This window comes from Ranitomeya variabilis, chromosome 1 (assembly GCF_051348905.1).
Source record: "Ranitomeya variabilis isolate aRanVar5 chromosome 1, aRanVar5.hap1, whole genome shotgun sequence".
Taxonomy (NCBI): Eukaryota; Metazoa; Chordata; class Amphibia; order Anura; family Dendrobatidae; genus Ranitomeya; species Ranitomeya variabilis.
In genome coordinates, this window is record NC_135232.1 from 756,290,479 (window position 1) to 756,303,427 (window position 12,949).

At 42.8% G+C, this 12,949-nt stretch overlaps 1 protein-coding gene across 7 annotated transcripts in view; it reads left to right on the forward strand.

Moving 5' to 3' along the window:
• The window catches only part of DAZAP1 (DAZ associated protein 1), a 68,610-nt gene that overhangs the window by 12,520 nt on the left and 43,141 nt on the right, over positions 1-12,949 (forward strand). For all 7 annotated transcript variants that reach the window (XM_077271121.1, XM_077271137.1, XM_077271128.1 and 4 more), the window contains 3 exons: positions 5,916-6,082; positions 7,151-7,216; positions 9,898-10,011. In XM_077271121.1, coding sequence (XP_077127236.1) covers positions 5,916-6,082; positions 7,151-7,216; positions 9,898-10,011 — 347 coding nt within the window. The remainder of the gene's footprint in view (positions 1-5,915; positions 6,083-7,150; positions 7,217-9,897; positions 10,012-12,949) is intronic.

The following is a 12,949-nucleotide window of genomic DNA, read 5'->3' on the forward strand; positions in this document are numbered from 1 at the left end:
ATGAAGTGCTCTTTGGGAGTGGGATCTTTTCCATCTCCGCTCAGCAGCCCTGGAAGCTCGCCTCAGTTCTTTGGTCAGGCTGGTGTGCCAGGGCTGTCTGTTGATTTTGTGAGTTTTGGTATGTGTTGGAGGGGCAACAGATTTCAAAGCTACAGCTATTGTGGTGTTATATAGAGCGGCAGCAGCATCCGCATTGTGTATCGAACTTACCGTATGTCTGTAAGAGGGAGAAGGGATTCAGAGAGTGAGTGTAGATCAAGATGTTAAAGATTTCTGCGAGGGTGTGCAAGTTTGTGGGTTGGGGATTGTAGACAAAGAGTGGAGAGGGAAGAGAATGTGAGTAGGTTGTGGTCAGAAAGAGGAAGAGGTGAGTTAGAGAGGTTAGATAGGGAGCAGAGGATGGTGAAGATGAGGTCCAGTTTGTGGCCATCTTTGTGGGTTGCTGCAGAAGACCATTTAGTGAGGCCGAAGGAGGAAGTGAGGGATAGAAGTTTAGAGGCAGCTGAGAGGGAAGTGTCAACGGGAATGTTGAAGTCGCCCATGATGATAGTGGGGATGTCCACAGAAAGGAAATGAAGTAGCCAGGTGGTGAAGTGGTCAAAGAAGGTGGTGGCTGGCCCTGGGGGACAGTAAATGACAGCCAGTTGGAGGGGGAGTAGATGTGCACAGAGTGCACCTCAAAGGAAGGGAGGGTAACAGAGGGTGGCAGTGGGATGTGGGTGATGGAGCAGTTATCTGACAGGAGAAAACCAACTCCTCCACAATGCTTGCTGCTGGGGCGGGGTGTGTGGGAAAGGTGCAATCCACCATACAAAAGTGCAGCAGGGGAGGCTGTGTCAGAAGGGGTGAGCCAGGTTTCAGTGATGGCGAGGAAGGAAAGTTTGTGAGTAATGAAAAGATCATGGATGTAGGAAAGCTTGTTGCAGACAGAGCGAGCGTTCTATAGAGCTCCTGTTAGTGGGACTGGGGAAGCGGGGGCTGGGCGAATGGGTATAAGGTTAGAGGGGTTACGGAAATTTGTGAAAGAGAGTGGATGGGAGGTACAAATGACTGTGGGGATGTGGTGAGGAGGACCAGGATTTGGAGCAATATCACCAGCAATGAGAAGGAGCAGGGAAAGTGTTAGCAGATGGGAGCAGAAAAGGGCATGAGGTGGATGTCTGTATTTGGAGACAGAGGATTGTATGTTGAGGAACAGTTCAGAGGAGGAGGTGAGATGGATGGGGAGGATGGAGGAAGAGATGAACAGTTCCTTACTAGGTGTAGGGATTGGGGGGTTAATAGTAAAGGATTTTAGGGGTGAGAGTGAAAACAAACAAACATTGTTTACAGTGACTGTATCCAGTTCCCTTCAGTTCCCTTCTGGTTCAATGGAATTAATTCTGATCTTCACACTTGTATGATACACACTTATAGGATACACACTTATAGGATACACACTGCAGACTAAAGTCTTGACAGACTTGTGCTATGCAATATACCTGCATATTGTTATTGGTTATAATCCTGCAAAACCACTGACTTTGTGCAAGTATACCTAGAAGAATTAATGCTGTTTCGAAATATGGATGTGATCTAGATTTTTTATTTATTCACATTGCATTTTGATAATTAATAAAAATAAAGGAACGGTTCTAGTCTTGAAAGCATTTTAACGTTACAGCAGTTCTTCACTTGCCTAAAACTTTTGCACACTACTACTATATAGATCTATAGGGGTTGTGTGTGTATGTATAATTGAGAGAGTGAGGTTGCAGGGGAGTGAAAGGGAGTTCAGAGATAATTACATTGTGCTATGTCTACACATTATGTAAGGCAGGACTGCTTTTCGTGTTAGATTCTTTTAGCATTGCAGATGTGAACACATTGACATCCTGCCACACTACAATAATACACCATGTCGCCATGACCTGATCCTTTGTAATTTTTCCCCATAGGTCTTTCATAGATGAGTGCACTGTCAATATTGTTTCAGCATATATTTGGGCTTCTGTGTTCTGAGCTGTTAAATTTTCTACCTTTACTTAGATCGTTTCCACCCATAAAACTGAAAGTTTCCATATATTACAAAAAATCAGTTGCTGGAGCAAAAGCTATAGTTGTGAAATGCTTTTGTATTTGTTTCTAAAGGCGATTGAATGCGGAGTTGTTAGACTCCTCCATGCGTAGAGTTGAAAGGTTATTCCTGTCTGATAAAACGATGGTATATTTCCAGGATCATTTTATGGCCAGTAGACGTTTGACCTCCTATGAACCCAATAGCCCTGAGAATGGAGGGATGGAAGTGTTGGTTTGGATTGCCTAAAGTTCCTTTATTTAGTTAAATACTTATTCCATGGCTTTGCAGGGGACTGTAGCACTGTCCTATTGCAGTGAATAGAATTGTGTGGCCGCTCCCTGTATTCATGGGTTTGTGGCTAGGTGTGAGGTTATGGAGAACTTTGAAGACACAGCGCTTCATCACCTTCATTTTCACAATTTTTGGGGCACAGAGGTAATGGCTTATACTAGAGCTATGTCTTCCCTTTTATCACATTGGAATAACCCTCAAATTAATCTCCAGACTGCAGCCATCACTAGCTGCCTGCAGTTTATTAATTGACTTCAGTGATAAGTGTGTGATAAATGTTTGGTTCCTCTGGTGCTTTATACACGCAGTCAAAAAGTTATTCCTTATTTACAGGGAATCTGTCATGACTATTATTCATTAGTATTCCCCCGAACCACTTATTTTGTCAGTCCCTGGAAAGATGGGCCAATATATACATTTTTGTTCCTAAATAATGTGCTACTCAATAACTGAAAATCAACCTTTTTTAATCCTTAGTCAAATGAGGTTGAAATTCTATTCCTTGCCTAGTGACCATCTTCTGCTTGATTGGCAGCTCACTGGTTTATTTACACCTCCAGTCAAATGCTAGTGAAGCAGAAGTGCTCCAAACATGCCCAGAGCTCTTCAGCCTCATTTGCATATGGTTTATAGTGACAACATTTATAAATAACGGTATAAATTGTCTCATCTTTCAAAGAGCTACATGACAATTTAAACTGTTAGGGTAAGTTCACACAGGACTTTTTTGCTGCGTATTTTTGCTGCGTATTTTATGCCAATTTTCAGCTGCTTACAGATGCGTGTTTTGTGCGGTTTTGGTGCGTTTTTTTGTCTATTTGTGCATGATAATAAAGTTGAGTGACCCCAGTGGAGCTTAGCATCGCCTTCATCCCAGCGGAGGAACAATTTACGGCGAATTACATGCCATGCATCGGCCTTTTTTTGACGGTCACTGTAGTTTGGGCAAGCTACATCCCAAATTACAGGCATTGCTTCCACCTTGGAAAAATAAATGAAAAAGTAATTACCAAATGCAAGATGAAATGAAGCCAACATTCATGACAAGGAAGATACAAACATACACATGCAGAACACATGACCATGTACATAACAGCACATGAGCATCGCAAAGTGTACCACTGCAAACAATCGGATAGATAGATATATCACAAATTAAAAAAAAATATTACCTCCATGATTAGTTGGGAAACATTAATGCTCATCCTCCTATACCAAGACATGGCTAAAGGCCCCGTCACACATAGCGATTTACCAATGATCACGACCAGTGATACGACCTGGCCGTGATCGTTGGTAAGTCGTTGTGTGGTCGCTGGGGAGCTGTCACACAGACAGCTCTCTCCAGCGACCAACGATCAGGGGAACGACTTCGGCATCATTGAAACTGTCTTCAACGATGCCGAAGTCCCCCTGCAGCACCCGGGTAACCAGGGTAAATATCGGGTTACTAAGCGCAGGGCCGCGCTTAGTAACCCGATGTTTACCCTGGTTACCAGCGTAAATGTAAAAAAAAAAAAACACTACATACTCACCATCTGATGTCCGTCAGGTCCCTTGCCGTCTGCTTCCTGCTCTGACTGAGTGCCGCCGTACAGTGAGAGCAGAGTGCAGCGGTGACGTCACCGCTGTGCTGTACTTTCACTTTGCGGCGCTCAGTCAGTGTGGGAAGCAGACGGCAAGGGACCTGATGGACATCAGATGGTTAGTATGTAGTGTTTGTTTTTTTTTACATTTACGCTGGTAACCAGGGTAAACATCGGGTTACTAAGCGCGGCCCTGCGCTTAGTAACCCGATGTTTACCCTGGTTACCAGTGAAGACATCGCTGGATCGGTGTCACACACACCGATTCAGCGATGTCAGCAGGACCTCAACGATCAAAAAACGGCCCAGGCCATTCCGACACGACCAGCGATCTCGCAGCAGGGGCCGGGTCGCTGGTACGTGTCACACATAGCGAGATCGCTACTGAGGTCGCTGTTGCGTCACAAAACTTGTGACTCAGCAGCGATCTCGCTAGCGATCTCGCTAAGTGAGACGGGGCCTTAACACCTCACTACCAGGAACTCCCTCACAATAGATCACAATCAGGACACCTCACAATGGCTCTTCACACCTCACTTCAGGAACTCCCTCCCAATAGATCACAATCAGGACACCTCACAATGGCTCTTCACACCTCACTACCAGGAACTCCCTCACAATAGATCACAATCAGGACACCTCACAATGGCTCTTCACACCTCACTACCAGGAACTCCCTCACAATAGATCACAATCAGGACACCTCACAATGGCTCTTCACACCTCACTACCAGGAACTCCCTCACAATAGATCACAATCAGGACACCTCACAATGGCTCTTCACACCTCACTTCAGGAACTCCCTCCCAATAGATCACAATCAGGACACCTCACAATGGCTCTTCACACCTCACTACCAGGAACTCCCTCACAATAGATCACAATCAGGACACCTCACAATGGCTCTTCACACCTCACTATCAGGAACTCCCTCACAATAGATCACAATCAGGACACCTCACAATGGCTCTTCACACCTCACTACCAGGAACTCCCTCACAATAGATCACAATCAGGACACCTCACAATGGCTGGCTCTTCACACCTCACTAACCACACCCCTAAGCTCTTGGCTGTGAGATCACTTCCTGCTGGCCATGATTTTTCTGCACAAAAAACGCAGCAAATAATGCTACATGCGTTTTTGCAGCGTTTTTTCCATCACCCATTCAAGTCAATGGGTGAAAAAACGCTGCAAAAACGCTGAAAGAAGTGACATGCCCTATGTCCAAAAATCGCAGCAAAGCAGAAAATACTGATCAAACAAAAACCCAATGTGTGTGCATGAGATTTCTGAAATCTCATAGGCTTTGCTGGTACTGTATAAAAAGCAGCTGAAAATTAGCATAAAAAAAGCAGCAAAGATACGCAGCAAAAAAGTCCTGTGTGAACGTACCCTTAGGGTGAGGATGATCACCATGACAAATATAAGCAGTTTTTGGACGGGGTTGATTTTTATGACAGATTTCCATAAACTCTCTTTGCAGTAGAATAGATCTAGTGACCTTTCTAAGCATAAGGGTACATGCCTGCGATCAGGAATAAGCAGCGTTTTGGACCTAGCTCACCTGCGCTGCATCCAAAAGGCTGCGTTCTACATTAGAAGCACGGTAGATGGGTTTTATAGTAATCCCATGCCCACTGTGCTTCTATTTAACGCTGCGTGAACTCACCCGTTGCGCGGGTTTCTGAGCATGTTCATGATTGCAGCGGAGACGCACATCTCTGCTACATAGTTCCACCCATAGCCAGTCATTGCATGCGGTTAATCCACATGGTTCACTGAACACACGCGGATTTAACTGCTTGATTAGAACGCGACGTCCAAAATGCTGCTACTTCCTGATCGTGGGGACGTAGCCTTAATATTAATTAGACATTTCTCTTTTTTTCCCCCTGGTGTTTGCTATAGACAACAACTGTTGTTACTTACAACTTACAACCTCACATGTATTGTACATACTTGTACTTTCTACAGAGACCCTGCGAGGTTACTTTTCCCAGTATGGGGAAGTTGTCGATTGTGTGATAATGAAGGACAAAACAACAAATCAATCAAGAGGATTTGGTTTTGTAAAATTTCAAGATCCAAACTGTGTTGGCACAGTGCTGACCAGTAGACCTCACACACTGGATGGCAGAAATGTAAGTAAACTTTTTACCATATTTGCTGTGGTACAAAAATTACAGCCTTAAAAATATTTTGTGATTTAACTCCATGATGACTCTTAAAGGGAAGGTATTCTCATATAATGTCCTATTGTTTAAATCAGATGTTTGTGTTAAAGGGAACCTGTCACCAGGTTTGCACCATGTGAAATACGGCCACCACTTTTCAGCCCTCATATACAGCATTCTGATATGCTGCGTGTATGCCCCCGATCCAGCCTGCTGCAAAAGAAAAAAACCTGTTATTATACTCCCCTGTGGGGCAGACGGGTCCGATGGGTGTCACTGGTCTTGCTCCGTGCCTCCCTTCTTTCGATGCCGTCCTCCTTTTGTGCTTCGTGTAGGTGACGCATCCTACGTCATCCACAGTGTGCGCTGGCATACTTCTTTGCCCTTGTGAATTGATATATTCTAATTTTTTTTTTCTGCTCTTGTTGATGCACTGGCATTTAAAGGGAAATTGGACTGCATTTTCATGGAGCCAATCTGCAGACACCATTTTATAAAGCAGGGGAAGCTGAGTAGATTGATATATAGGTTTCTGAAAAAATATTCAGTATCTTCATTCATTCATTCATTCTCAACTCTATCCAGGCTTTTCGGTCCAGTGACTGACAGCCATCTCTGCTTGCACACTTGTACAAGGAAAGCTGTCACTGATAAGACTGCCCACTGGACCGAAAATCCTGGAAAAAGGAAAGGTTTAAATAATTAAAATCAGGTTATACTGAATCTTTTCTCACAAAGCTATCAATCTACTCCACTACTGCTGGTCTGTAACATGGTGCCTGCAGATTGGATAGCATTTTCATGGTGACAGGTTCTCTTTAAATTGTTAGAGAACATGTCACTCAATTTATACTGCGTGAATTAGTCTGGCTGCACGCTTGCAGCTAGATACGTCTTTCTCTGTAATGCTCTGGTATTTTAGAGAAAAGAAACAAACATACTTTTGAAGAGCCAGCTGGGGACTATAGGAAGAGATGTAACAGGTACCCTTTAAGAAGGAAGTGTGTATCTATTCATTGCACTGTCCTGTTTCAGATTGATCCAAAGCCATGCACACCTCGTGGAATGCAACCGGAAAGGACCAGGCCGAGAGAAGGATGGGTAAGGACCCGTGATATGAATGTTTGAATGGGTGAATAATTCCAGTGTGGGACTTAGAAATGAAAGGAAATGGGAACCCCCCTTTGTGTTTCATAAGATACATGATTTTTAGTGTTTATTATGTGCTTGCTGTGAAGCTCTTGGGAAATCTGCACTGTCAGTTGCAGCTATTGCATCACGCTGGGAAGGAATCCTGCCTCTTCACAAGCCAAGGCCTCCCTCCCCACCATGCTGATGGACAGCTTTCTCCTTACACTATACTAGAGAGAAGTTGGAATCAGCAGCTGGATTTCAGATCTGGGTCATTCCATATCAAGTGATCCAAATATGAATTTTTTTTTTACCTTACGTCTTTAGATTTTTTTTATTTTTTGTTTTTATGAAGTAAAACTTTAGTTAATTACAAATTAAAAGTTTAGAATTTTTTTCTTCATCAGTTAATTTTTTACAGATTTTTAAAGTTTTGAAAAAGCGCGGATTTTGGCCTGGTATGGCTTTACATTTTTTATCATATCTCGGGCTAGAATTAAGATATAGAGGTGGGAGAGGCATCATTTTTCTCAGAACGGTACCGGCTTTCATTTGATATGTCACAAGACTGTTTCTTTATATTTTGTTTTGGAGAAATCAAATTAAAAATTTTCATGCGCAATTCTGAAAAAAACGTATGTTTTAAAATTGTGAAAACATGCATGTGTGTTACTTGTGTCCTTGTTTATATTTGTACAAGGATTCAACTTGGGACCTATCAAATTTGTATTTTTTTTTTTTAAGCCTTGAATCATCTGATTTTATGTTTGTGTGAGTTTCTTCCCTTTTTCTTTTCAAATTACAACTTATTGCATTCAACATTTATATGTAACAATAAAGAAACACAAAAAACAAATACTGAAGTGCCAGAATAAATACATCTTAATCATCATAACACAACTTGCTCAGCATTTTCAACCTGAATTCATTGAACAAGCCAAAAGATAAAAGGTGATCACATCCTCAAGTGTGGTTTTCTAAATACAGTCTGATCCTAATTATATGTTAAAAACAAGATTAAAAGAACCAATATTTTTACCACCTATTTATACATGGAACAATTTTTTTTCTACTATATCACTAAACATGTCATTTATGAAGTGTTTGAGAATATTACCGTAGTTAGATCCTCGTTCTATAAAATATGAACTAATCAAACAATAGTAGGTTTTTACACTGGCCTGTTGTCATCAATGTGTCCCTTCTAGTGGGTGAAATGTCATCTTGCCCATAAGCGCTCACTAGCAATGGCCGTCTTCTGTGTCAGAGTATGTGCGGCTTTCATGGTGCTCGGCTCCACCTGAGTTATATCTGATTTTTGTTCACTTTTACAATGTCTGATTTTCTTGGATACACAAAGGATGGCGCTGGACCAGACGGTGCAGAAAAGTCCTTTCTACGTCTTCATTTTCACAATCTTTGGAGAGTCCAGTAGCCGTCAGCGCTGATCATATTCACAGGTCACATAGCCAGTTGTGTCATCCATTGCCGATCTTGTGCCGCCTTCTACCACTTCATGGACGTCACTGTCTTTATTTCCACTACATGGGATGACAGTCCGGTATTGCTGAGTCCCTCTGAAGGGTTCTGCTTCCTGTAACCGATGTTTTCACAAACTCTCCTCCTCTTCGTAGTCCTGGTTTGTACAATACATGAACTGGATGTTAAGAGTATTTTTCTCCCTACATTTGAGGAGTGGCATGGATGATAAGATTTGGTGTGAATACGGTCTGTGGAGGCCCAAGCTGCCGGCCTGTCGTCTGCTCTGCATTCACTGTCTACCCCTGGTCATCCTCAGCCCTAACAAAGCTTCTCCTCTGTCCTCTCCTGCTTCTAAGTGGTAACATAATAAAATAATACAGTAATATCTAACAATCATGGATTATTTGGTAAATCTAGACCCCACACTGTTAGACCACAGGCTGAACAGATCTGAAATCAAGATTTTTGAACTGACACTGTAATAGTTTTATTTTTTAAAATATGATCCCATCGCGATCCCAGCTTGTATTTTGGTACAGATGTGGCTAGGAGCATAGCAGGCACATGTGTAGTTTTTGAAATTTTTAAATTAAACGTTTTTTTTTGGAAATGCGTTTTAAAGTTTTGCGCTTGCGTTCGCATAGCTAAAATATTATCAAAGATACTCTTGTGACATACCTGGTGAAAGCCTGTACTGTTCCGAGTAGAATGGTGTTTATTTTATTTCTCTCTTTTCTAGCCTGAGTTATGGGGAGAAATGTAAAGGCAGGCAACACCGAAATTCGCACTTTTTCCGAACTTTGAAAATCAATAAAAAATAAAAAAAATATCTAGAATTTTTTCTTCTTCACATTTTGCATTCTCTGACACACTATTACCAAATAACAAAATCTCAAAAGAATTAAAAATATAGTGGTAAAAATCATTGGTTCACTTGATATGGAATGATCCGAGACTGGATATTAGGCTTCCAGTTTCTGAACACCAAGGACTCCGAGTGCAAGAGTGCACCTTGCAACTTTTTTGTGCACCCTCTGAGAAGACAGCATTAAGGTGGCGATGGTCCATTTGTTAGTGAAATAAAGGATTCTTAAAGAATCAATATGCACAATCCAATTGTGGAGCCGGACATGGTGTTGACCCTCAGTATGTCTTCCTTTTTACTACAGCAGCAGAAGAGCCCTAGAACTGAAAGCAATAAATCTAACAAGATATTTGTGGGTGGAATTCCACATAACTGTGGGGAAGCTGAACTGAGAGATTACTTCAAGCGTTTTGGAGTGGTAAGTCCAGCAATCCTTCAGTATGTCTTTGTGTAATGTACAGTTGTGTGAAAAGTGTTTGCCCCCTTTCTGATTTCCTATTATTTTGCATGTTTGTCACACTTCTGTGTTTCAAATTACCAAGCTAATTTAAATATTAGACAAAGATGACACCAGTAGACACAAAATGCTCTTTTTAACCCCTTATCGACCGCCAATATGCTTTAAAACAGAGGTCATTAAGGGGCCTTATTTTCTCATTGCCGTTTTAAAATGGCTCCTATTCCCACAGGTGTCAGCTGTACACGTCGCCTGACATCTTGCCGTATCTTACACGGCCGGTTTTGCAACCGATTGGGGCTGATTAACCGTTTAAATACCGCTATGAATTGCGACAGCGGTATTTGTTGTTGCAATGGGGTCACCAGACCATTGGACCCCCTGCTATAAGAATCGTGGGTCCCAATGGTTACCATGGTGGCCTTTGAGATCCAGCAATAAGCTGTGTCAGTGAGACACTGACAGTCTCATGCACTGCTGTACATGAGTACTGCAGTGTATGAGACCAGTGATCAAAGTAAAAATTACACATGTCACTCAGTGAAAAGTCTGGGAAAAAAAAGTAAAATTAAAAATGTAAAAAAAAAATAAGACACAGTGCACACAAATCACGAAAAACTGTCACTCAAAACAGACTTTGTGTTAAACAAAAATAAACCAAAAAAATGTATACCTAATTGCTATTGCTGCTACCAGAATGATGCGCTCTATAAAACTGGCATGTTATTCAGTTTGGTGAACGCCGTGTAAAAAAAAAAAAAAAAAGACAAAAATGTCGCTTTTTCACGATACTGATTTACAACAAAGTGAATAAAAAGCAATCAAAAAGTCGTATGTAAAAAAAAAAAAAAAAAAGTGGTATGAATGAAATCGCCAACACTTTCCACATCAACAAGCCCTAACATGGCTTATTCGTAAAAAAAAATTGTTACGGCTCTCGGAATGACTATGCAAAAACAAATTCATTTTTGTAAAATATTGTTTTTAGTGTGTGGGGGGAAAAAAAAGCATTAAAAAATAAGTATCGCTGTAATTGTACCGACCCGACGAACAAATTGGACTTATCAAAAAAATCTGCAACTCATCCCGCAAAAAATAAGCTCTCATACAGCTCTGTTTGCCCGTAAATAAGTTACAGCTCTCAGAATATGGTGAAAAAATGTTTTTATTAAAGTTTTTACTGTGTGATGGTAGCAAAACCAAAACAAATCCCTAAAACCTGGTAATCTCACCGACCCGAAGAATAAATCCACCTTGCCACTTACATCACACAGTGAACAGCGCAACGCAATTAAACTATTCTTGTACTGCGGTCTATTTGTTCATTCTACCCCCAAAAAAAATTGTAATAAGGCTCGGCTCACACTTATCCTGCGCTCTCTGCTGAGTGCTTAAGTCGAGGTTTCCGTGTAAATTCACCAAAACAGATTCAGTCAAAACCCTCGACAGAACCACTCACTTATGAGCCAGATGGAGCCACTTTGGAATGGTCTGTGTACCGGCAGTATCACATCCTTTTTGGCATCTTTTTAGCGCACAAGTGTGGTCAACCACAGATCTGTGCACAACTAAAAAGATGGATACCAACGGAGCAGAAGCCAAACTGAGTACAATGTGTCTCCATCTGCCTCAATATGCTGGATAGCTTCATTTGGGTTGTTGCCTGAATCGTGTTTTTATGGAATTTACATGGAAACCTGGACGGAATTGCTCAGCATTGAACACAAGAATGTGATATATTATGTTCCCAATAAAACCCCTAATTTATCCCTCAAAAAAACAGACACCCCCCCTCAGGTGCGTCATGTCACTGGAATTATAGAGGGTTCCCAAATTATTGTTAGAATAAAGACCCTGGAAAACCGACACTCCTTCAAATAAAATCCAGTGAATTCTGCACTCCCAAATCCAAATGCCCCCCTCCTTCTGAGCCCCACTGTGCCTAAACCACAGTACGCAGCCACATGTTTGGCATTATTGTACTGGGGGGAGATCACTTAATTTACAGGTGCCTTTCACCAGAAGCTCAAGCTGGGCACCATGTATTGGGGCACTACACTGTATGGGGACACAATGTATGGGCACTAAACTGGCATATTTGCAATTCTCCAGAAAAAACCTGGCGTAGATGTTACAAAATAGTCACTGCAGGGGGCGTGGCTTTGGAGTAAGAGGAGAAAGACGCGTTCTGGGAGAGCTCCCTAATATCCTTTCACCATCCTGCCTATTGGACCCCATTATAACCTATATTCTACTGCTGCCGAGACCCCTGGAGGTATAGAGGCTGCCGGCTCCTGGAGAGGACTGAGGCGGTGACAGGGAGGTGCCGGCGAGGGAGGAAGAGGAAGATCGGCGAGGCGGTGGGCCCTGCATGTGGCGGCAGCCATCTTCCAGGAGGACGCTTTACTCACAGGCTGCGGGGTGCTGCGAACAACTGCGGCTGAAGTTCCTTCCTGATCTCCGGGAAGCACTGGGCGCCTGCAGGTGAGAGCTGCGGGACCCTGGCCCGACGGGAGGAGAAGGACGCATACTGGCAGTGGGGGCGGCTGTGAGCGGCGGCCATTACTGAAGCGCGCGCTCCTGCAGCAGAGGACGTGGCGCAGCTCCTCATTACAGCGCGGCTGAGAAACAAATACCTGCGCTCCACAGACTAAGGGGCAGCGCGGTGTGAGCTCTGAAAGATTGAGCCCCGCGCTCCAATATCAGCCATAACTCGGCCAGCTGTGTCTCCAATTGGAGATTACATAGGTCCCCTTGCTGCTATCACCACTACCCAGGACATTCCCTACTGCAGGGACTGCCATTAAACCCTCAGCCTACACTTCCTGGTAGTACACTGGTGCACCTCCTTTACATAGAGGCCCTAAACAACAACGCCGTATACTATATACAACAGCCC